At 54.8% G+C, this 21,891-nt stretch overlaps 3 protein-coding genes across 5 annotated transcripts; 1 reads left to right on the top strand and 2 right to left on the bottom strand.

Annotated features, from left to right (window-relative positions):
• Window positions 1-255: 255 nt before the first annotated feature.
• On the bottom strand, window positions 256-9,152 carry EI24 (EI24 autophagy associated transmembrane protein). 3 transcript variants are annotated; one of them, XM_055819336.1, is made up of 11 exons: window positions 9,071-9,152; window positions 6,667-6,814; window positions 5,038-5,183; window positions 3,372-3,432; window positions 2,675-2,741; window positions 2,110-2,234; window positions 1,734-1,853; window positions 1,529-1,640; window positions 1,251-1,362; window positions 1,063-1,137; window positions 256-852 (listed from the first exon to the last, which is right to left on the bottom strand). In XM_055819336.1, the coding sequence occupies exons 2-11, from the start codon at window positions 6,706-6,708 to the stop codon at window positions 684-686; spliced, it is 1,029 nt and encodes a 342-aa protein (XP_055675311.1). In that variant the 5' UTR covers window positions 6,709-6,814; window positions 9,071-9,152; the 3' UTR covers window positions 256-683. The 3 variants fall into 3 exon arrangements, with proteins under 3 accessions (XP_055675311.1, XP_027650383.1, XP_055675312.1); XM_027794582.2 differs by lacking the exon at window positions 9,071-9,152 and adding an exon at window positions 8,861-8,994; XM_055819337.1 differs by lacking the exon at window positions 9,071-9,152 and adding an exon at window positions 8,574-8,592.
• Window positions 9,153-10,162: 1,010 nt separating this feature from the next.
• On the bottom strand, window positions 10,163-14,484 carry FOXRED1 (FAD dependent oxidoreductase domain containing 1). Its single transcript, XM_055819510.1, is given in 11 exon segments — window positions 10,163-10,537; window positions 11,232-11,361; window positions 11,999-12,147; window positions 12,250-12,323; window positions 12,413-12,514; window positions 12,745-12,839; window positions 12,939-13,057; window positions 13,144-13,254; window positions 13,346-13,489; window positions 13,491-13,585; window positions 14,316-14,484. Coding segments are annotated over 11 exon segments (1,530 nt in total). The 5' UTR covers window positions 14,467-14,484; the 3' UTR covers window positions 10,163-10,177.
• Window positions 14,485-14,629: 145 nt separating this feature from the next.
• SRPRA (SRP receptor subunit alpha) lies at window positions 14,630-21,698 on the top strand. Its single transcript, XM_055819505.1, has 14 exons — window positions 14,630-14,763; window positions 15,517-15,600; window positions 16,764-16,927; window positions 17,026-17,186; window positions 17,323-17,476; window positions 17,982-18,135; window positions 18,482-18,588; window positions 18,785-18,903; window positions 19,175-19,261; window positions 19,349-19,521; window positions 19,616-19,829; window positions 19,906-20,069; window positions 20,197-20,295; window positions 20,635-21,698. The coding sequence occupies exons 1-14, from the start codon at window positions 14,638-14,640 to the stop codon at window positions 20,761-20,763; spliced, it is 1,935 nt and encodes a 644-aa protein (XP_055675480.1). The 5' UTR covers window positions 14,630-14,637; the 3' UTR covers window positions 20,764-21,698.
• Window positions 21,699-21,891: the final 193 nt, after the last annotated feature.

Here is a 21,891-nt window from a genome sequence, read left to right as displayed (position 1 = left end):
CCACGTGGGTGGTGCCACGTGGGCGGCGCCCGGGGCAGGCGGCGGCAGCCCTTGGTAGGGGGTCGCGGTGCAGGGACCCCCCGCCCGGCGTAACGACAGGGGCGGCGCAGGACGGCTGCGAGTCGTGATTTCTCCATTTAATGTTTCAGTGTGAAAATACTAGAGAAAAGTTCATAAACCGCGTCGTCGTCGTCCATCCCCTACCCCCCCCACCCCCCACCCCCGAAAAAAACAACCACCAAAAACCCAGGAAAATAAACCAAAGGGATTTTTGTTTTAACGTCACCCGGTTCCTTCCCTGCCCCTACAGAAACGTTGCATGCACGGGGGGGGGAGAACGCTGTGCTTGAACGCAGTGGGAGCCCCCCCAACAACCGCAGCTCCCCCGGGGGCAAACCGGGGGCACAGGGGTCCCACCGTGCTGGCGGGGGGATGGCACGGCACCGGTGTACAAAAGAGTCCGCTATAAAACAAGTGCAGGGCGCGACCCGGCTCTTCGAAACTCACAAAGGTGTTAAAAATCCTGATTTGGTTGGGTTGTCCCTGTGTCCCCCCCAAAAAAAATAATTAATTAGCAGAACCAACAGCAAGGCCTCGGGCGCTGGGTCCTGCCCGTCCCTGGGGAACGCTGCCAGGGGCCAAGGGGTGGCCCGTGTTGTCCCCCCCCAGAGTCTGATGGCGGCTCAGTGCCCCGGAGCAGCCGCGTGTTTGGCGGGAGAGGGCTGGGGGGAGAGGAGGCGTTCGGCGGCGGAGGAGGAAGCACCGCTCAGGGCAGACTGAAGGTAAACGGTCTTGTGAAAGAGTCTGTTGCTGAGGAAAACCACCAAGGAGAAGAGACGGAGCTGGAAGTGGCTGGAAGGGAAGAGATCCCATCAGTTCCCGAAGCCGGGAAAACCCTGAGAGATCCCGTCAGTTCCCGAAGCCGGGAAAACCCTGAGAGATCCCGTTCAGATCCCGAAGCCAGGAAAACCCTGAGAGATCCCGTCAGATCCCGAAGCCGGGAAAACCCTGGCATGGGGCTCTGGGGAAGGGGCACAGCGGGCTCAGAAGGGTGGTACTCACTAGGTTTTGCCGGGGGTCCTGGCTTCGTTGGCGCTGATGATGAAGAGAGGGAAAAGGATGGAGAAGAGGCAACCGCTGGGGGAGGGCGGGGAGGAAGATAAAATAAAAATCAAAAGGCAGTTAGCGGGTTTGTGCGTGTCCTCAGGTCAGGAGGCAGATGGGGGCTGAGGTGCGGCCCCGCGGCTCACCTGATGATGTAGGAGGATTGCATTGCTGTGAGGAACGCGAGCGGTAAGCCGAAGCCAAAGTAATAGGGCCAGTTTCTCTCGATGTTGGATAACCGTTGGTGCATTTCGATTCCTGGCGAGAAGAAAATCCAGCAGAAATGAACCCATGGGGAGGAGAGCCCTTTGTTACCCTGCCTTCTGTACAAAACCTGAAGGAAAATCAGCCTCTGGCACCCAAATAGATGCTCCTGGATAGAAAACCCCCGCAAATGCCAGCAAACAGCCGCTGCGTGCCTCACCTTTGTTAAACCAGCGGTACTCGAAGCAGTAGAGCGAGTAGAGCAGTGACATGTGGAGGAGGCTGATCAGCTGGCCGATGATATCAATGGGGAAGAGGCTCACGATCATCCCCTGCAGATGAAAACAAAGAGCAGACAAGTGAGGGGTGCTCAGGATCTGCGGGAGAACATCGCCCAGGAGCAAGGTGTGGGACTCCAATCTCACCTGGATGAGGAACAGCGCCTGCAACAGGAGGTTAAACAACATGTCGGCGATGATTTTACTGACGCTGGGAAAGGGATGAGGCTTTCTGCCGGAAACCTCAAACGCTAGATCTGCAATGTCCTGCACAAGAGAAAAAAGGGGCTCAAGGGAAATGAAATTCCAAAGAGAACGGGGGTTTCAGAGAAATGAAATCCAAAAGCAGCTGGGGCTGTGTTACCGAGCTGCTTTCGCCCACCAGGAACACCCCCAGATTTCTGGGATGGCATTTCCCCTCGTGCCGAAACACCACCCCCCGGTACTGCTGATCAGGCCCTAAGGAGGGAAGCCCCCCCACCCTTCACCCATGAGATGTGTGGCCTGGGCTCCCATTGCCTACCTGAAACCAGATGGCATTGACAACCTTGCTGAGCACGAAGAGGGGCAGGACCCAGAGGGCGCTGAAAATGGAGGTGAGGATGAACTCCAGCCAGGACCAGACATCGCCGTGCAAGGAAGGGTCACCTTCGAGACACGGGCAGGGAGAAACACGTGAGGAACCGCCTCAGTTCACATCACAGGTGCTCCTCTGCACCACGGGGAGCTTCTGAGCGTAGCACTGGAGGACAGGAGAAACCTCCGACCCCAACCTTTGCTCTTTAAAAGAACATTTCCACCACTTGCAAAAATGCACTGACAGCGGTGGGTTACCAGTGGTAACACCCACAGATCCCCAACACGCACAGACCATTAGCAGGGTTATCCACCTCCCGGATTTTCTACTAAGCAATTATTGATGGCTATGATTAGCACAGGGAGGAAAAGAAAGCACAAGGAGACAGTGGGGCGAGGAACAGCTCAACAAGACAAACCCTTGGCAGTTTGTGGCGGGTGTCAGGACCCCCCCGCACCCAATCCACGAGCTGCTCAGCGTCCTGTAACGCACCAACAAGAAAGGGACTTACCGATGATCTGTGCCGTGACTGACTGAAGAACAGGTATAAATACGCGGTAGAACAAGAAGAGACTAAGCTACAGGGAAAAAGAAACAACGAGGGTTGTCAGTGAGGTGTTGCAGTCATTTCTCATGCTTCTGTGACCACTGGTCTGAAGGTAGACCCTCTGCCCGCTCCCTCACGCAGCGGTCCATAAATACAGAGGGCCGAGGATCTCTGCTTAAATACAGACGAAATCTACAACTGAGCACTTTCCTTTTAGCACTTCCATGCCAATTCCTCGTACCCTGCCACAGGCTAATGGGAAAATGAAGCCGGTGATTTATTAGGCTGCAAAGCGTCTGCTCCATGAGGGATGAGCCTCATGAAACAGCTGTGGTAAGGTCAGAGATGAGAAAATGTCTTTAAGATATCAATATTTAATTCCATAAAGCAATATCCCAGACTGCAACGGAGCAAGAGTTGAAATATTTGGGTGAAGAGCGGTCTCAAAGGCTGGGAAAAGCAGCTCAGGTTTAACGTGCAGGTCTCCCAAGTGAACCTACGGTCCTATGTCCCTTAAAATACAGCACCTGGGGCTGGGAACTTTGTGGCTCCTATCAATTCCCGCAGCTGAGCTGCCAGCTCACCACTGACAGCGTTCAAGGGTACAAAGATGTGGCTTTTCACATGGTTTTTAACAGAGAAAATAAAAATATCTGCTTACCCAGAATACACCTCCGTTCCAGGCACAACACTGAAATATCCGGCTCACTATCCGGGGTTCACTGCAGAGCAACAGGAGAGATGGATGAGAGGTGTTAAGGTCCTGGCGCCCAGACAAACGTCCCCCAGCAAGTGACAACAGCTTCTGGTGCATGTTTTGGACACCTTATAAATGTCGCAGATCACCAGCTCCACACCAGTGATGCACCTGATTTTATCCGAACAGGGGGATCCTGGAAGGAATCCCTGCACCGACTTGCGCCACATTTTGGCCAGCGCATAGGCTCTAGAAGATTTACATCTGGGAGGCTCTTTCAACCTTTATTAATTTCCTGTATCTGCACTGAAATGGAAGCAAAGCAATGCTTTCTTCCAGATTTTTAAGCATTTATTAGAGATCTTCTCAAACTCTCACTGCAATGAAATCAAGGCTTTTTGTTCTCGGAAGAGGCCGTTTCAGCTCTGGGAGGTTTTAGCTTCTCTCTCTTTGCAGCGTGTCCACGGACACACAAGAGAGCAGCTCTGTGGGGGGACTCTTAGCGCTTTCCCAGTCAGCTTCTGCTACCAAAGGGACTTTGCTACAAAGGTAAACCAGTAAAATACAACTGTTTAGTCCCTCCGAAATATGTATTATTCCTCAAGGGCAGCCCACGTGCAAGGCTGCAGGAACCTCTGGGGAGGACTGGGATCATGGGAGGCAGGAGATTTTTTCTGTCATCTTGAGATAAAGTCAGACTACCGCTGAGTTAAGTCAGAGTAATTTGGAAATACATCTTGAAAAGCCTATTACCCACCAAATGTCACCGCGTGAAGTGCCAGCCCAACTGTAATTAGGGCACTGGAGAAACATCTCAGCGCGGTTTGGGAGTCAGACACAAGAACAGATGCTGTTTTGCTCCCACGTGGATATAATTCTGGCAGTTCCAGCCTTAGTGGATGCAACCGCTATAGATGGCTGCGGAAGACAGCAAGGCTGGGAAAAAAGATACTTGATCTGCCCCAGACGTGTCAATCAGATTTGAGCTGCTGGTTCTTCCCCGATCCCATGACTACCACCACCAGCAACCTTTGAGAGACAGCACGAGTACACAGGAAGGAAAGAAACCCAGAAATCCACATTCTTTCAGCTTGTTACTTCCCTACCTTCTATTATTATTTCAGACTAATCGAATACTCTTAATTGTCAAACAATGTAAAAGGTCTGACTTCTTATCTCACAGTAGCAGTTCCAGTTTCATCACACAGAGTGCAAAAAAGGGTTTTCATGTCACATATTTCATACTTATCAGCTCTGTGCTTCAGCACAATCAGGTTTACAAACGATTTGCAAATGTACACCACAAGTTCTGCTTTCGCCGACACCTGGGTAATGGTTCTGACAAGTATTTTTACAGAGATCTTTGCAAGTGCAGACACCAACAATGGCCTTATTTCTTAAAGCCCGCTTACCTCAACTTCCCTTCTAGCCAGGCCACTGCAATACGACAGATACTTAGGAGAAAAAACCAAAAAGCACCAGCACTGCCAAATCACTGTGACTTGCAGAGGCTTTTGCAATTCATCGGGCTCTTCAAAGCTCTAGGCAGGCTTGCACTCTCTCCCTGCCCTCAACCGACCAAAAGAGAAATGAATTACCTGATCTATGACTCATCAGGCCCCATACTCACTTCTCTTGCTTCTTCTCTTCCATGTGAAACCTCCGCTGTGCGAGCGCGCTGTTTGCTCTCCTTCGCCTCTGCTCTTCCCTTTTCTGCTGGATCCGGGCATCCAGCTTAGAGATGGTACAGATGCCCCAGATGGAGTCCTTAATTCCCTGTAGACACAAGGAGAGGCTGTCACACTCCACCTCGCAGAGAGAGGAAGAATGGGTTGTGGCTGACCAAGGCCATCAAAACTCTCCTGGTTATCAAAAAGGGACTTAAACCAGCCTCACTCCCTGGTAAACAGGGAAAGCCAGAGCCCAGGTCAGGAGCAGGAACATCACCTATTTTCCATGGCCCAGTGACCTAAATCACCGCATGTTCCAGCATCTTTAAGAGCAGCAGTTGTTTTGTGTTTTTTTTTTAAAGGTGTGATTTCTCATCCAACCTCCGCTATTTATAGTCCTGGCAAAAGACAAAGAGTCAGATCTCTCACAGCCCTTTTCTCCTGTCTGGCAGAAAGCCTTTCATCCCCTGCCAGCATTCCTAAAACCAATAAAATAGAATTATACAAAATACTCCGGATGTGCAAAGTCCTCACCGCCTGACTGTACATATAAGCTTGACACTTATTCCTGTACAAATAAAAGCATCTGCCCTCATGCCAGAAACATCCTCGAACCAGCCATGTCCATGCAAACCCATTAATAGGAAAGTGCCCAGAAGCCTTTGCCTTACTCCTTGTTTGAAAGATTTCTAGTGCCACCTCCTAGTACTCACCAGTGGTTATTTCCAGCTCCAGACGATAGCCTAATCATCTCTACCAAAATTTCACTTCAAAATAAAGACTGTTAGGGATGCTAGCGCGAGCCAGGACAGCATCACTACCCAGGTGACCCATGCAATCCAGTTTAGTATATGGAGGTTTTGGACCAAATTCTGATGCCAAACGCATGTCTGAAACAGCAGTGTGTGCTGCCGCTGCTACCTGACCAGGTGGGCATTAATTACACAGGCTGCTCTACCCACTGCTTTGCTGATGGTGCGAGAACATTGGACACAAGCCCTCTGCTTTAGATCATGGCCACACATCTTCAAGACCAAATCCAGCAAGTTTTTCAAAACAAGTTATTTCTGAAAATGAGTTATTTCTTACTGTCACCTCGTGAGTGTTTTTAAGCCTGTATTTATATCAGGATGATACAAGACAGAGTGGGAGCACTGAGTTCACACAAGGCCTTATCGCTGTGACACAACTGCGATGTTCACACGGGCTATATATTAACTTATCCCCAAAGGAAATCGTCACGGGTTCAGCAGCGCCCTGGATGAACGTTGAGCCCTTTGCAAGACGCACTGCACAGCAGCGGCCAGCTCAGAAGGAAATTCTCCTAGAAAGCACTTGGGGAGCAATGCATCCCACACAGCCATGTCAAACCTCACCATCGCTGGTGAGTGGAAAGCTTGCCTGCAGGTATTTCTGCTTTATAAAATCAACATCTTTGATTCACACGCACCCAGAGCCCCTTTTCCATCATTTTTTGTAATCCACCCTCAATGATATCAGAAGGCAGGTGCTCCTTGTGGAAGTCCCACCATCACCAAAGCAAACAAGAGCAGTTCCCACGACAGAGAACCTGAAACGCAAAGACTTACCCTGACAAGGTCATGAAGGAAGGTTTTCACGCTGTCTGCCATCTCGACTCCAGCATCACCTCTGGTTCCAAAACTATCAACTACAGGGAGAGGGGAAAAGCTGAACCCAAACCTCTCTCATCCTGGAGAGATGGGAAACAGATGGAGCCTGTGGAGAGAGAACACACAGGACCGTGGCAAGCATTAACAACACCAGGCTGAGGAGGGTTATTACAAGCTAGAATCACATCCCGGCAATTTTCAGCAAGCTTCCCTGCCCTCACTGGCTTCCCATCAGGCAACCATCCTTGAACACACGGCCAGATAAAACACCCATCCTGTTAATTACACGGTATCTTGTCTTAACAAACTTGGGGTCTCATGAAGAGCAGAGCCAGTATTTCTACACAGCAGAACATCTCTCTGAACAAGGCGCTGTGCTGCTTGTTTGCGGAAGGGAGAAGCCGGCAGAGCCAGCCCAGAGAGGTGTGAAAACATCTTTGCTAAATCCAGCGTTAATTTTAACACTTTACAGCCCCACGCCTCCTCTTCCTTGCATGGCAGGTAAGAAAACACCAGGTCTACAATTAAGAGCCTGACAAAATGACAGCTGCTCTTCAGCTGCCCTATTAGCTTTTGCCCAAAACAGTAATTACTCCAAACAGCCTTTTGCCAAAAACATGGCATTGAGTCTCCTGCTTCTTGTAAGGTGCTACAGAAACACAGACAGCGTGTGAATTAAGAAAAAAAAATAAATCACCAGCTAACAAAACTCATGGAGCTTTTCCACCAGAATACAAACTGCTTGCTTCTCCTAGGCAGGAGCTACCAGCAGCTCTGGAGCAGGCTGCTATCGCAAGCCCTGACATGTCAGTGTTGCTATTGCTCTATAATGTGTGGCGCAGGACACAATTAAAAATAATTTTTAAAAAAAGGTTTTTATTTTGGTTATTTTGGGACAAAGCCTGCCGTGGTTTGAACTGTGCTCCTGTGAAGCAGTGAATGACAGTTCGGATGGAAGCGCCAAAGCAGAACTGGCCTTCAGCTTAATTAACATCAAGTTAATAACAGGCACCACCTTCACCCTAAAAATGAAGCCTTCAGAAGCAGACACACTCAGCCCCACGCATGGCGTAGGAGTCTCTTTCATTTTAGCCAGGTGACTGAGGCATCTGAGGTATGGGTCACACTGGCAGAGCCGCGGCAGAAACAAAAGGCAGAAACGAGCGTTTTCTTTGTTCCAGGCAGCCTCGCCTCGGCACCCTTTGGGCTTGGAATCAAACGTGTTAAATACAGCGAGACCCAACTGCCGTACAGTCCCGGTTTCTACAGAAAGCCCTGCGTGATTTATTTTTACCCAGGGGCACCCCAGGCTCGGGGGTCACTGTGCAAAGGGGGGATCCCCATGGGTAGCCCAGGGTGGGGAGTGCAGGCCTGCCCCACGGTTACACCAGGGGCTGGAGCATCACCTCCCACCCCCCTGCTAATGTGGGGGACCCCCATGTTTCCTGTGGGAGAGTGGCAAACCCACCAGAGCTGCCACCGTGGTTACTGCAGGAGGGGGTGCGTGTGGTCTCTATGGTTTATGCAGGGGAGGGGGCACTATTTTATCTCAGGGCTGTTCCCAGTCTCCCCGGGAAGCGTGTGAGGGGGGTGGTGCTGGGGGGGGGGCACCCGAGGCCCACAGTTACCTCAGGGCTCCCCCCTCAGGACCCCTCTGAACCCAGAATTACCTCAGGGTTCACCCCCCAGGACCCAAAATTACCTCAGGAGTGCCCCCCGGATCCCTTCAGAGCCAGAATTACCCGAGGGGTGCCCCCCCGGATCCCTTCAGAGCCAGAATTACCCGAGGGGTGCCCCCCCGGATCCCTTCAGAGCCAGAATTACCCGAGGGGTGCCCCCCCGGATCCCTTCAGAGCAAGAATTACCCGAGGAGTGCCCCCCCGGATCCCTTCAGAGCCAGAATTACCTGAGGGGTGCCCCCCCGGATCCCTTCAGAGCAAGAATTACCCGAGGATTGCCCCCCCGGCTCCCTTCAGAGCCAGAATTACCTGAAGGGTGCCCGCCCGGATCCCTTCAGAGCCAGAATTACCCGAGGGGTGCCCCCCCGGATCCCTTCAGAGCCAGAATTACCCGAGGGGTGCCCCACCGGATCCCTTCAGAGCCAGAATTACCCGAAGAGTGCCCCCCCGGATCCCTTCGTACCCAGAATTACCTCAGTTACCCGCCCCGAACCCAGAATTTCCTCAGGGTCGCCCTGCGGTTTTCCCGAGGCCCACAGGTACCTCAGGGCTGCCCCCGCGGTTCCCGGCGGTGACCCCCGCGATCTCCCCCAGGAGGACCCACAGGTACCCCGGGGCTGCCCCTCACCCCGGCCCCAAAGCCCTCTCGGGGCTGCTCCCCCCGGCCACCCCCGCTCACTCACCGGTGGCGGCGGGCCGGCAGCACGGCGCTGGGCCCAGCTCCCCGCGGCCCGGCCGCCCCGCCCCGCGCATGCGCCGCCGTCGCCCCGCGCAGCCGCGCGGCCCGCCCCGCCCCTCCCGTGCACCGCCCGCCGCGCCGCCAGGGGGCGCCAAATGGCCCGGGGATACTGGGGGGGAATGGGGATACTGGGGGGGTTCTGGGGGAATACTGAGGGGGAATGGGGATACATGGGGTGTTCTGGGGAGATACTGGGGGCTAAATGGGGATACTGGGGGGAAATGGGGATACTGGGTTGGTACTGGGGGATACTGAGGGGGAACGGGGATACATGGGGTGTTTTGGGGAGATACTGGGGGGTAGATGGGGATACTGGGAGGGAATCGGGAGATACTGGGGGAAATGGGGATACTGGGTTGGTACTGGGGGGATACTGAGGGGGAATGGGGATACATGGGGTGTTCTGGGGGGTAAATGGGGAGATACTGGGGGAAATGGGGATACTGGGTTGGTTCTTGGGGGATACTGAGGGGGAATGGGGATACTGGGGTGGTTCTGGGGAGGTAATAGGAATACAAGCAGGGAATGGGGGCATACTGGGGGGGTTCTGGGGAGATACTGGGGGGAAATAGGGATACTGGGGCGTTCTGAGGAGATACTGGGGAGAAATAGGGATACTGGGCAGTTCTGGGGAGATACTGAGGGGGAATGGGGATACTGGGGGGGCCATGGGGGTAATGGGGGCACCGAGGCTGGGGGTATGGGAGTGTAATGGGGGCACTGGGACTGGGATGTAGCGTGGGGATGCTGCAGGGAGGCACCGGGGCCACTAGTACTGGGAGCACTGGTGTGGGCATCACAGCAGCTGCACCCAGCCCATACGGGGCAGAGCTGGGGCTAACCAGCAGGGGGGTCTGCCAGCACAACTTGGGGCGCATCCCTGGCATGGGGAGGGGGGCAGGCACCCCCACTGACCCCCCCACCGGATCCATTCACCAACGATTTTATTTCAGCAGGGCACAACACCCCTCCCATACCAACCCCCGTGCCGGGGCTGGGGCTGTGCCTCAGTTTCCCCCCTCCCCATACCCCAGGGGTGCCCCCCCCCCCATCAGACCACCCCGTGCTCCCGCAGCGGCTCCCCCCGCAGCAGCCTCCCGCAGCCCAGCCGCTGCAGGTCCAGGGTCTCGTACCCCCCCTTCAGCACCAACTCAGCCACGGCTCGGCCGGTGGCCGGGGCGTGCTGCAGCCCGTGTCCGCTGAAGCCAGCAGCTAAATAAAGATTTTCCAAGTTGGGGTGCGGCCCCAGCACCCCGTTATGGTCGAAGGTATTGTAGTCGTAGTAGCCCGCCCAAGACCCCTGCACGCGGAGGGATGTGAAGGCCGGGACCCGCCGAGCCAGCCGTGGCCAGATCTGCTCCTGGAAAAAATCATGATCCACCGAGAGATCGCTCGGATCCGGCTCTTCCTCCTGGAAATATAGAAATCGGGGAGGATATTAAAAAAAAAAAAAAAAAAAAAAAGAAAAAAGATAGGTGTGGTGAATATTTATTAAATCAAAAAAAAATTACTGATTTCCACTTATGAGAAAATCTCTAATTTAACTTTAATGGTGCTTGTCCTGAGCCCCCAGACAAGCAGGAGACCACCCACACAATAAATATCGTGTGTGGCTATGTCGCGACAGTAACTCCACCACGCTCGGGCGTCTGGCCAACATCCCTGGTGCATGCAAACCGTGTGAATCCTGGGCATAAACTTCAAACTTTGCACACACTCGGGGTGGCAACTATTTTTTGCACTGAGTTGCAAGGCGGGCGAGCAGTGGGAGGGGGCAGAAGCCCCCACGCAGGGATTTTCCCAGTTACCGAGACCCCCAGCACTGGCTACAATGGGAATGTTATTAAGGTGGGAATCGGTGCTGTATTGGCCTTAATCACTTTGCAGGAATGATTCCGTGCATCGCTGCTACTGGGTTTTTATCATATTGTGCGTAATCACCGGCACCTTTTCCTCTTCTCACATCACACGCTATTTTCCTTTCTTATATTATAATACAATAAACTGCATTTCTTCTTATATTTGATTGGGAATTCATTTTTGCTTGGTATCCAGACAATCAGCAAAACGGGGGCGGGGTGTGTGTGAAATACAGGCAGGCTCACCTCGGGTGGGCTCATGCCGCCCAGGTAGTTGCCAGCTATTCCGTCACGACGAAAATAAGCCCCCGACGTGTCGATGAGGAAGGGGCAGGAGAAGCCGGGGCCATTGGGGCAGTGCCAGGTGTACACGTACCTGTCAGGATGGAGGGTGCTCCCCTCCAAAAAAAAAAAATAGAGGTGAGGGATTCAGGCTGCCCCCCACCCCTCAAGATTGGGGTGTAGGGGCTGAGATGTCTCTGTTTCCCCCCTAAAAAATAGCATTGAGGAGTTCACACCACCCCCTGCCAGACCGGAGGGGTGGGGTGGGGGGGTCCCAGGATGTGTTGTGTCCCCACCCCTCAAAAAAATAGAATCAAGGGGTTCACATCACCCCCTGACAGACTGGAAGGTGTCAGGATGTATGCCCTCACCCCCCCCCCAAAAAAAAAAAAAAAGCACCAAGAGGCTTCACCCCCCCTGAAGATGGAGGGGTGGGAGTGCCAGGATGTGCTGCCCCCCACCACTACCCCCCACCAAAAGAAAGGACTGAGGGGCTAACCCATGACAGAGGGGCAGTGGGTGCTGAGGTGTCCCCCTACCTATGATTGCCCCCCCCAAACAGCACCAAAGGGTGCGTGGCCCCCCTTGGAAAAAAAGAGGTGGTGGGTGCTGGGGTACATGCCCCCACTGTGACCGCCCAAAAAGCATCAAGGGGTTCGTCCACAACAGTGGGGTGATGCCAGGATGTGCTCCCTCCCATGAACCCCCATAAATATCTGCCCCCCTCCCACCTCTTCCTGGGCTTGATGGGCAGGGGGGACCCACGCAGCTCCCTCGGTAGCCCGGCCATCTCCAGCAGCTCCGCAGCCCAGGCGCCAGCGGCGTTGACCACAATGGCGCAGGAGACTGGCTGGTACTCCAAGCTGTCCGGCATGTGGATCTGGGGGGGGGGGGGGGGGCGACACATGAATGGGGGTGTGTGTGTGTCACAGACACACATGGGGACCTCCCTGCATGGGGCGAGACACCCACACACACTCACATGGACGTATTTGATACGTGCTGTCGGTGTTGCTGTCACCAGTGGTACCCTGTTCTCATTCGAGATGACGAACCCTGGAGGTTTTAGGGGGTGCTGAGACAGGGGGGTGGGTCCCTGGGGTGGCGTGGGGGGGGCACCCCACTGTGTCCCCCCACCTCCTTACCTCGCACCTCCCCGCTGCAGCTCTGAACCCCCAGGTATGTGGCTTTGCGCCGGAAAGCACTAAGGAGGGTCCAGGGGTCGAACCAGCCTTCATCCTCCAGACCTGGGTGGGGGAAACGTTGTGGGGGGCACTGCAGCATGACACCCACCCCCCCCATCCAAAAAAAATAATTCTGGAAGGGCTGGAGCCCCCCTTCCCCAATTAAGAGTGGGATGAAGGATGCACCCAGTGGGGATGGGATATAGGATGGGGATAGGGATGAGGATGGGGATAAGGATGGTGTTGGGGGGGAATCCCCATGCCCCCCCCCCCCCCATGCTGCCCCCTCATACCATAGGATGCTACGGCCACGTCCTCTGTGTCTATCCAGGGGAATTTTGCTTTCAGCTGGGTGGGGGACAGCAGGGCCACCTGCACGCCTTCCTCCCTGGGGACACCAGCATGAGGAGGGGGGATCAGGATGAGACAACCTCCCCCCCCCCCCCAAATCACCCCCTGTGAGGGGGGCAATGTGTGTGTACCCCACCTCTGGAGCCGGACGGTGTCCTCCAACGCAGCAGCGTCCTGTGAGGCAGCAAGGAAGAGGTACCCCGAGGGCTGGAACTGGATGTCAACGGGGGGCTCGTTTGGCACCCCAAGGTGCTCCTGTGAAAGATGGGGCACCACAGTGAGTGGGGCTGGATCCTCCCCCAAAATACCGCCCCCCCCCTCCCAAAAATAATCCCACGTACGTTGATGTCACGGAGGAAGCTGGCGGAGAAGCGGGACATGCGGATATTTTCCAGGAGGGAAAACTGCTGCCGGATCCCCCCCACTGACAGCACCGTGGAAGCTCGGGAATACTGAAAGAGAAGGCATCCCCCCACAAAAGAAATGGGGTTCGGGGGAAGGGTCCCCAAGGCCATACCCCGCCCCGGGATGGGGGTGTCTCACCGTGGGGTCCCGCTCCACCACCAGCACCCGCATGCCGTGCTGCCAGCCCTCCAGCACCTTCAGCCAGTACGCCACCGACCAGCCCACCACGCCGCCCCCCACCACCACCACATCGACTTCTTCGGGGGGGCGTGGGTCTGGGAGGGTCCCGGGGGGGGTCCAGCCCCCACCCCCCCCCTCCCAGATGAGGCAGCTGACCCTTCAGAGTCTCACCCAGTCGTCTCAGACTCGGTCCCAGCTCTGCTGGCGTATCGGGGGGCGGGAGCTGACAGGTTTTGGGGGGCAGAGCTGGCAGCCCCCCTGGGACCACCCCACTTCCCTCTGGATCCCCCCAGGACCCTCTGCACTCCCTGGGCCCCCCTAGGACCACTCCCAGCCACCCCTAGTTCCCTGGATGCCCCCTCAGGAGTCTCTGTGACCCCCTTGGGACGCCCTCCCCACCCCAAGTCTCGTGGGTCCCTCACCAGTCCCTCCCGGGTACCCCCAGTCTGCTCTGCCCGCACCCCCCGCCCCAGGATCTCCCTCAGTCCCCTGGGACCCCCTAGTCCCCTCTGGGACCCCCCATGGCCCCCCCCTCCAGTTTTCCCTGGGCCTCCTGGACCCCTCCAGACCTCTCTTGGGAACCCCAATCCCCAGGCCCCCCAACGCCCCCCCCGCCCCGCGGGACCCCCAGCCCCCAAGATCCCCCAGGCCGCCCTGTCCCCTTCTGAAACACGCAGACCCCAGGGACAACCCCGTAGCCCACCCCCCCCACCCCCCGGGATCTCCCCATAACCCACTCCCAGGCCCCCATTCCCAGGGATCCCCCCATAACACACCTCCATCCCCCCTCATTCCCTGGGACCCGCCCACTCTTTTGGCCCCCTCCCCATTCCCAGCATTCCCCCCCCCCTCCCCATTGCCCCTGGGACCCCCAGAGACGCCCCAAATCCCCACAGTCTCTCCGACCCCGGCCCCCCCCGGGTCTCACCGCGGAAGATATCGAAGCTGAGCGGGGCGGTGGTGCGGAGGGGGCGGCCTGGAGGGCGGCCTGGAGGCCTCCCTGGGCCCGGGGACCCCCCCGGGACCCCCCCCAGGACCCCCCGCCTCAGAGGGAGCAGAGGACACTTGCAGCGCAGCATGTCACTGGCCACGCCCCCGCACCGCCCCCGCGCCGCTATTCGCCCGTCGCAGCCCCGCCCCTTTCCGCCATCTCCGCCAATGGGAGCGCGGCGGGGAGCCAACTTCCGGCGGAAGCGCGGGGGGCAGTGCGACGTGTGCGCGGAGCCGGGCCCGGCGCCGCCGCCGCCGCCATGCTCGACTTCTTCACCATCTTCAGCAAGGGCGGCCTCGTCCTCTGGTGTTTCCAGGGTGTCCGTGGGCCCGCCGCTGCTGCCACCGCTCCCGTCAACGCCCTCATCCGCTCCGTCCTCCTGCAGGTCGGTGCCGGGCGGCCGGCACCATCTGCCGGGCCGGACGGGGGGGGAACTGCGGCTGGGCGGAACCATCCACCTGAGGGGTGGGGGGGGACGCGGCCGGGACCACCCGCCGGGGAGGGGCTAAATGGTTGGGTTGGGACCACTTGCCTGGGGAGGGGGGAACGGGCGGGCCCACTTGCGGGGGGTGTGGGGGGCGGCTGGGCGGACCACTACCTGGGGAGGGGGGGTTTGGATCAATTATATGGGAGGTGGTATCACTTAGTTGGGGGGGCGATGGATGCGACCACCTGCTTAGGGAAGGGGACACATGGGTGGGACCACCTATGGGGGAGGGGGAGACAGATGGGTGGGGCCACCTTGGAGGGGGGGATCACCTAGTTGGGGGGGGCAATGGATTGGACCACCTGCTTGGGGAGGGGGACACACAGGTGGGACCACCTACCAGGGGGACCCAGATGGATGGGACCACCTATGGGGGAGGAATCACCTAGTTTGGGGGGGGCAATGGGTGGGACCACCTGCTTGGGAAAGGGGGGATATATGGGTGGGCCCACCAACCTGGGGCTGACCCATCGGGGGGAGGAAGAGTGGGACCACCTGCCCAGGGGGGTGGGCTGCGCCCCACTTATAACAGCATAACCTATAACAGCACTATAGCGGTGCTGGACTGCTTGGAGTGGGGCAGATGACAGGGATGATGTGTGGGGGTCTCCTCACTGCTGGCACCCCCTTCTGACGGTTCCTCTCCCCTAGGAGCGAGGTGGCAACAACTCCTTCACCCATGAAGCCCTCACGCTCAAGTACAAACTGGACAACCAGTTTGAGCTGGTGTTTGTGGTGAGCTGCCTCCCCTAGTCCCGCCCCCCCAGCCCTGGGTGCTCTGAAACTCTGAGGGAGGGGGATTGTTCCAGAAAAAGGGTCTTCACATCTGGCTCGGTTGGGAAAAGGCTGTTTAACACCTTCCCAAAGGCTTTCCGTTGCCTCCCTAAAATTTTCCTGCCACCGCCGCTTGGGAAAGCAGGTGGCTCGTGTGTTGGTAACGCAAAGGCTTTTTCCTGGCGTGTTGTTTTTTTTTCCCCTCCTCCTTGTGCCAACACCTGCCCGTGTCAGCGTGGGGAAACTGGGATGTGTTGGCCTGGCGGAAGAGCTGGTGCCAGTTGGGAAATGGCACGGTGCTGGATCGCACATTGGTTAGTGCTAATCTGGCCTGAAAATGGGGAGAACAATTAACCGGCTTGTGGTTTAATGGTGCAGGGCTCTACCTCGACTCCCAGAGCAGGGGTAGCTCCTTCTTGCTCTGGGATTTTGGGGGATGAGGAGGTAGGATGTGGGTTTCATCATTCCCAGCTCCAGAAGAGCCTTGGAGGGCCAGGTGGTGATCCCGGCATAGCCAGGCTTCCTGCTCCTTTGTGCTTCTTCCCGAGGAGCTCAGTCGACTCAGTGGGTGGATGTGGGTGTCTCTCAGTCATATGCCACTGTGGTAGCAGCTTATTTTAATCATCTGCGATAGGATTAAAACTTATTAAACCTCAAATAGAAGGTGGACAGGCTGTTACATTCTAATAAAAGTTTTTACTTTGACCAGATCTATTTTAAAAAAGCCAGAAATGTATCATCCCCTTTACTTCAGGGACACTCTCCCTTTCAGTCTCCCTGTACCTTATCTGTAAACCCATGCAACCTTCACTGTGTACGTAAAGATAAGCAAAAGGCTTTCTGGTCTTTGACTATGTGTCTTTGTCGCTATGAAGCAGTCAACCTGTTTTTATTGGTGTTGCCTTTTAAAACAAAGGTCTGAGCTGTTTTGTGGTTGTTTTTTTTTTCTTCCCCCCTTTTTGAGAGGATATAAAACTTGGAAGCCAGACTACAAAACGTAGCCTGAAGCCTGGTGAAATTAAAGAGCTCAGTGTTAAACGGAAAGGATTTCATTTCCTCACCAGCTAGATGCCGCAATTAAATTACCTGAAAGAGCAACATCTTTTTGCTGTGCTGCTTTGCAGGTGGGGTTTCAGAAGATCCTGACTCTAACCTACGTTGACAAGTTGATAGACGACGTTCACAAGGAGTTCAGAGACAAGTATCGCAATGAGTTCCAGCAGAAGGGCACCCTGGGCCTCCTAAATGGCACCTTTGATTTTAAAGACGACTTCATGCGCCTCCTCTGGTAGCAGAGTCTGATTTTCCTCTCAAGTTGCCATTTAGAGCGGGGGGGAGTGGGAGGGACAGAGCTAAAATTCAGGCTAACGGGCCACCTCCCTGCAGGGATGCAGAGGAGAGCAGTAAAGTCCGAGCTCCCACGGTAATGAAGACGTTTGAGCAGTCTCTCAAGTCCCAGAAGACTGTCAAGTGTATGATAGAAACCCGAGGGGAGAAACCAAAGGAGAAGGTCAAGAACAAGAAGAACAAAGGTTCCAAAAAAGAGGGTGAGTTGATGGAAAATGTATTTGTGGGATGGGGGGGAAATAAATATTCCAGAATTGTGTCCCAGCCTGCACTTTCCCAGTCCTCTTGTAGCACCCAAACGCTGGTCTGAGCTTGCGTCGGGGCTCTTTCCGTCAGGAACTGAAGTTGTTGCAGCACCTGGTAAAGCATCTGTGGGTGACAAGCAGCCCTCCACAGCTGGGGACAGGGAGGAACTGACCAAGGATGAAATCCTGCAAAAGAACCGGGAGGAATTCTTCAAGAGACACATGAAAGCTGGGGAGAAGTCCAGGTGGGTAATGAGGACATGGTCGGTCTACATGTGCTTCACACCTTCCTGGTGTGCCTTGGCCATTGCTGAGTCTCTCCTCTTTTCGGTGACCTCTGGAAGCCAGACCTTGCTTTCCTGGACCTTATTTCCCTTTTCTTTATTTCCCTACTTGCTGGAAAGACTGGGAGAGGGTGTGCTGCGGGTCCCAGAGGGATAATAGAGCCTGATCCTTTCCCTGGGAGAGCCAGAAACCCAGAGTGTGCCTGGGAGAGGTCCAGACCTCTTTTTAGTGAGGCTTTTGCACTGTGAGCAAAGGGCAGTGGTGCATCAATACCTGGCTTGAGGTAAAGTAGTTTGATACAGGGTTAAAGTTCAGATAGCTAAACTGGAGACTAAATCAGCCAGGTTTAGCCTTAATTTCTGCCTTTTTGGGTAATCTGGGCTCTTTAACTTTTACATTTTCTAAAGAGGCAATTGCAGCTGCTTCCTTGCACTGAACAAAATGTCTTTCTGGTCTTTATTTCAGCAAATCTCCAAAGCCTGAGGCACAGAAGGAGAAGGGGAAGAAGCCCCGAGTGTGGGATCTGGGGAACTCTAATGCCAAAGTACTCGATTACAGTAACACCGCTACCAACGGAAGCGCGGAGGCTTGTCCCATAGAGGAATTTGACCCTAATACAGTAAGAAAAAGTCAGGTCGCTTTGTCTGCTTTAGTGCATTGTTCTGGGGCCAGCTGGGCGTTGCGAACCCAGCCTGGTCTCCACGGCTGGCTGCGGTGGTGTGCGAAATGGGGATCACAGCACCCAGCCCGCACAGCTGCTGTCTGAAGGGTTATTTCTCCAGCTGCGGCAGCTGCAAACGGCGCTGGATGGGGTCATCCCGCCGAGCCCTCGTGGCCAAGATCTCTGCAGAGCTGCCTCTGCTGCTGTCGATGTGATATGTCACTGCATGTGACAGCAAAAGCGGGTGAAGGGGATGGCAGTAAGCAGTTGCCGGTTTTCAGCGTGTGTCTTCGTCCCCTCACAGGCCCTGGGGGATAGAAATCGGGAGCCCGGCCGCCTCTACGACCTTGAGTATGAGAGTGATGATGAAGCTGAAGAGGAGAAGGTTATTCAGAACCCTTCAAAACCCAGGTAGAGGCTCTTGCAGCCCCACCTTGTTGCACGCTTCTTGATTTCTCTCCTGTAACTCCTCTTCCAGTGTAACCAGTAATGCAGTAGGGACAAAACAGTGTTTGTCAGCTGCATGGTGGGCTCTTGCATCTGGCTGTTGTGTGGCCTGTGCGACTCACTCCTTGAGCCTAAAGGTCACTCCTCCACTTCTCCGCAGCGTGAAGAAGGGAGGCCTGGGGGGCATGTTTGGCATGCTGAAAGGCCTGGTGGGCTCCAAGAGCTTGACAAGAGAGGACATGGACCCTGTACTGGAGAAGATGAAGGATCACTTGATCGGTACGTCTGGATCCGCTCTGAGTGGGTTAGTTTGAGGTGGTTCCCTGTGCTCCCATCGAGCAGCACCCATGGTTTGGGATGTTCTTGCCTACAGGAACTGTGGTGGGTTCCTCTCTTGCCTCTGAGGCAGCCCTGACACTGCATCAAAAGGGGGGCAGCAGTCTCGTCGGGTGGGGATCCTGCATGCTGACTCCATCCTTCCCTTGACGCTGATGTCTGGCGCGTGTAACCTTCTCAGCAGTGCTAACTTCCCTCTATCTCCTCCTTGAAGCAAAAAACGTGGCAGCTGAGATTGCAGTGCAGCTCTGTGAATCAGTGGCTAAGAAACTGGAAGGGAAGGTGATGGGGACGTTCACCAGTAAGTGGTCACGTAGCCTCCTGCTTGTGGTTTGGGGCTCAGGAGTGTTCCCAGGCATGATGAGTTCCCTTTCTCTCTCCTTCCCAGCGGTGACCTCGACAGTGAAGCAAGCCCTGCAGGAGGCTCTCGTGCAGATCCTGCAGCCTCAGCGCCGTGTGGATGTCCTCCGTGATGTCATGGATGCCCAGCGCCATCGCCGACCCTACGTGGTCACTTTCTGTGGTGTGAACGGTGTTGGGAAGTCTACCAACCTGGCCAAGGTAGGACACGATCCTCCTGGTTCTCTGGGACCAGCATGATGAAGTCAGGCTGTGGCTGTTAATGAACCTTTTTTTGATCTGTTGCCACTTGCAGATTTCATTCTGGCTCATTGAGAATGGTTTCAGCGTCCTTATTGCCGCCTGCGACACCTTCCGCGCAGGAGCAGTGGAACAGCTCCGCACCCACACCCGTCGCCTCAACGCCCTGCACCCTCCGGAGAGCCACGGTGGGCGGACCATGGTGCAGCTCTATGAGAAGGGCTATGGCAAGGACGCTGCGGGGATCGCCATGGAGGCCATCTCTTATGGTACATGGGAAACCGGTGGTGGGAGATGCTGTTTTGGGGGAGCATCCTGCCTAACGCTGTCTGCTTGTCTCCCCAGCTCGGAACCAGGGCTTTGACGTGGTCCTGGTGGACACAGCCGGCCGCATGCAGGACAATGCTCCCTTGATGACGGCGCTGGCCAAGCTCATCGCTGTCAACGCTCCTGACTTGGTCCTGTTTGTTGGAGAAGCGCTGGTGGGAAACGAGGCTGTGGATCAGCTGGTGAGTGTTGAGACCTTGCTTCTGGAAAGGCTGAGGTGGGGAAAAACCTGCTTTTGGTAGGTTTTCTCAGAGATTTGGGCAGCAGCAGCACCACAAATACATTTCTCGGGTCCATTCTTTCCCTCAGGTCAAGTTCAACAAGGCCCTGGCTGATCACTCCATGGCCCAGACACCGCGGCTCATTGACGGGATTGTCCTCACCAAGTTCGATACCATCGATGACAAGGTAAGGAGGCTCTTGAGGTGATGGCGCACAGAGCTTTCCACTGGTGACCAGAGCAGGAGGGATGGAAATTGGCAAACATGAGCGGTAGTGTGCTGTCCCAGGTGCCCTCCCCTGCTTGCTTCTTGCATTTAAGCCATTTAAACAAAATCTAGCAATTTTCTGTGCATGTGAAAAACGGGGCCAGGAGGTGCCTCAAATTCTACATGTTACTGCAGCAGGGCATATAGGGATCACATGGAGAAGTACAAAAAGGCTGAATATTAGCAAAACTCTTAGATGCGTTCCCCTGAGGGGGCCGTGCTGCATTTGTGAGCTAACGCTGCTTGTTGCCCTTGGCAGGTTGGTGCCGCTATCTCCATGACCTACATCACGAGCAAGCCCATCGTTTTCGTTGGCACTGGACAAACTTACTGTGATCTGCGAAGCCTTAATGCCAAGGCCGTGGTCGCAGCGCTCATGAAGGCCTAAAAAACACCAAATTGCTGTTTGCAGATGTCTGAAAAGAACATGCTTTACCCCGTTACCAATTAGTCTTTCCCGTGTAGTGCAGAACAGAATGAAGGGATACCAGTGTGAGGGGTACTACTTTTTTTTTTTTTTTTTTTTTTTTTTTTTTTGGATAAAACACCTTTTATCCAGCAAAAGCTCTTCCCTGGCTTCCTTCACTCTGTTTTAAGTGATGCAGGCTCCCTTGCAGGGAGGCTGAATCCAGAGCTTTGTATTGTTCATGCTGCACGGGGTGGGTGGGCAGCACAGGAACCTGCTGTGCTTTTTGGGGGGTTTGAAGGCATTTTTTTGAGCTGCTTTTGATTATTTTTTTTTTTTTTTTTTAGACCAGCTTAGGGAGGACACAGGAGTGACTTTTGTCAGGGGTGTGCAGGATAGTCACTGCTTGGCAGCAGTGTTAAGATGATCTGGCTGTTAATGTTGCTGCTAGCAGCAGCTCCACTGAAGCTGATAAACCAAAAATGGTGATGGCCTGCATTGGGCTGCAGAGGAGATGCTAAATTGCCTTAAGGTCCCCATTTCTGTCGTCACCAGGACCCTGGAGCAGGGTACCTGGACTCCACATATTTGGGCAGGAGCTGGAGAGCTGTGGCAGCTTGGTCAGGTAGTGCTAATCATGGCCTGTCTCCTGCCCGCTGGCCTCAGCGTTATTTGCTAGTAAAAAGGAGGGAAAAAAAAAAAAAAAAGAAAATTAGCGGTGGCTGCTTGCTGCTTTCCTGCACCCTTTCTCCCCCCCTTTGAGTGCCTCTTGATCCCGGTCTGAAGTGCTACACTGAATAATACAAAACTCTCATACGATGTCTTGTAGCTCTGTATCGCAGATGTGCTATAGTGCAATAAATTGAATGCTGTCTGCTAAGAGACATAATTTATATAAAATAAACTTCATAATTTGTTTTCCGTGTATAAATAACTTGTCTCCAGCCAGGACCTGTTTCCTCCTCAGGGCTGGGGGGAGACAAATGGTTGCCTGTGTGAGGGCGTGTAAATCGCACACCAGCCAAAAGTTAAGTTAAGTGAACAAGCCTTTAATACAAGCTTCAACATACAAAATATTGTACAGTAGAAAGACAGGACTAGAAAACTAGA

The sequence above is a fragment of the Falco peregrinus genome, chromosome 15 (assembly GCF_023634155.1).
Source record: "Falco peregrinus isolate bFalPer1 chromosome 15, bFalPer1.pri, whole genome shotgun sequence".
Classification (NCBI taxonomy): domain Eukaryota; kingdom Metazoa; phylum Chordata; class Aves; order Falconiformes; family Falconidae; genus Falco; species Falco peregrinus.
Note: the sequence above shows the minus strand (reverse complement) of the source record. Positions and strands in the feature narration are given on the sequence as shown.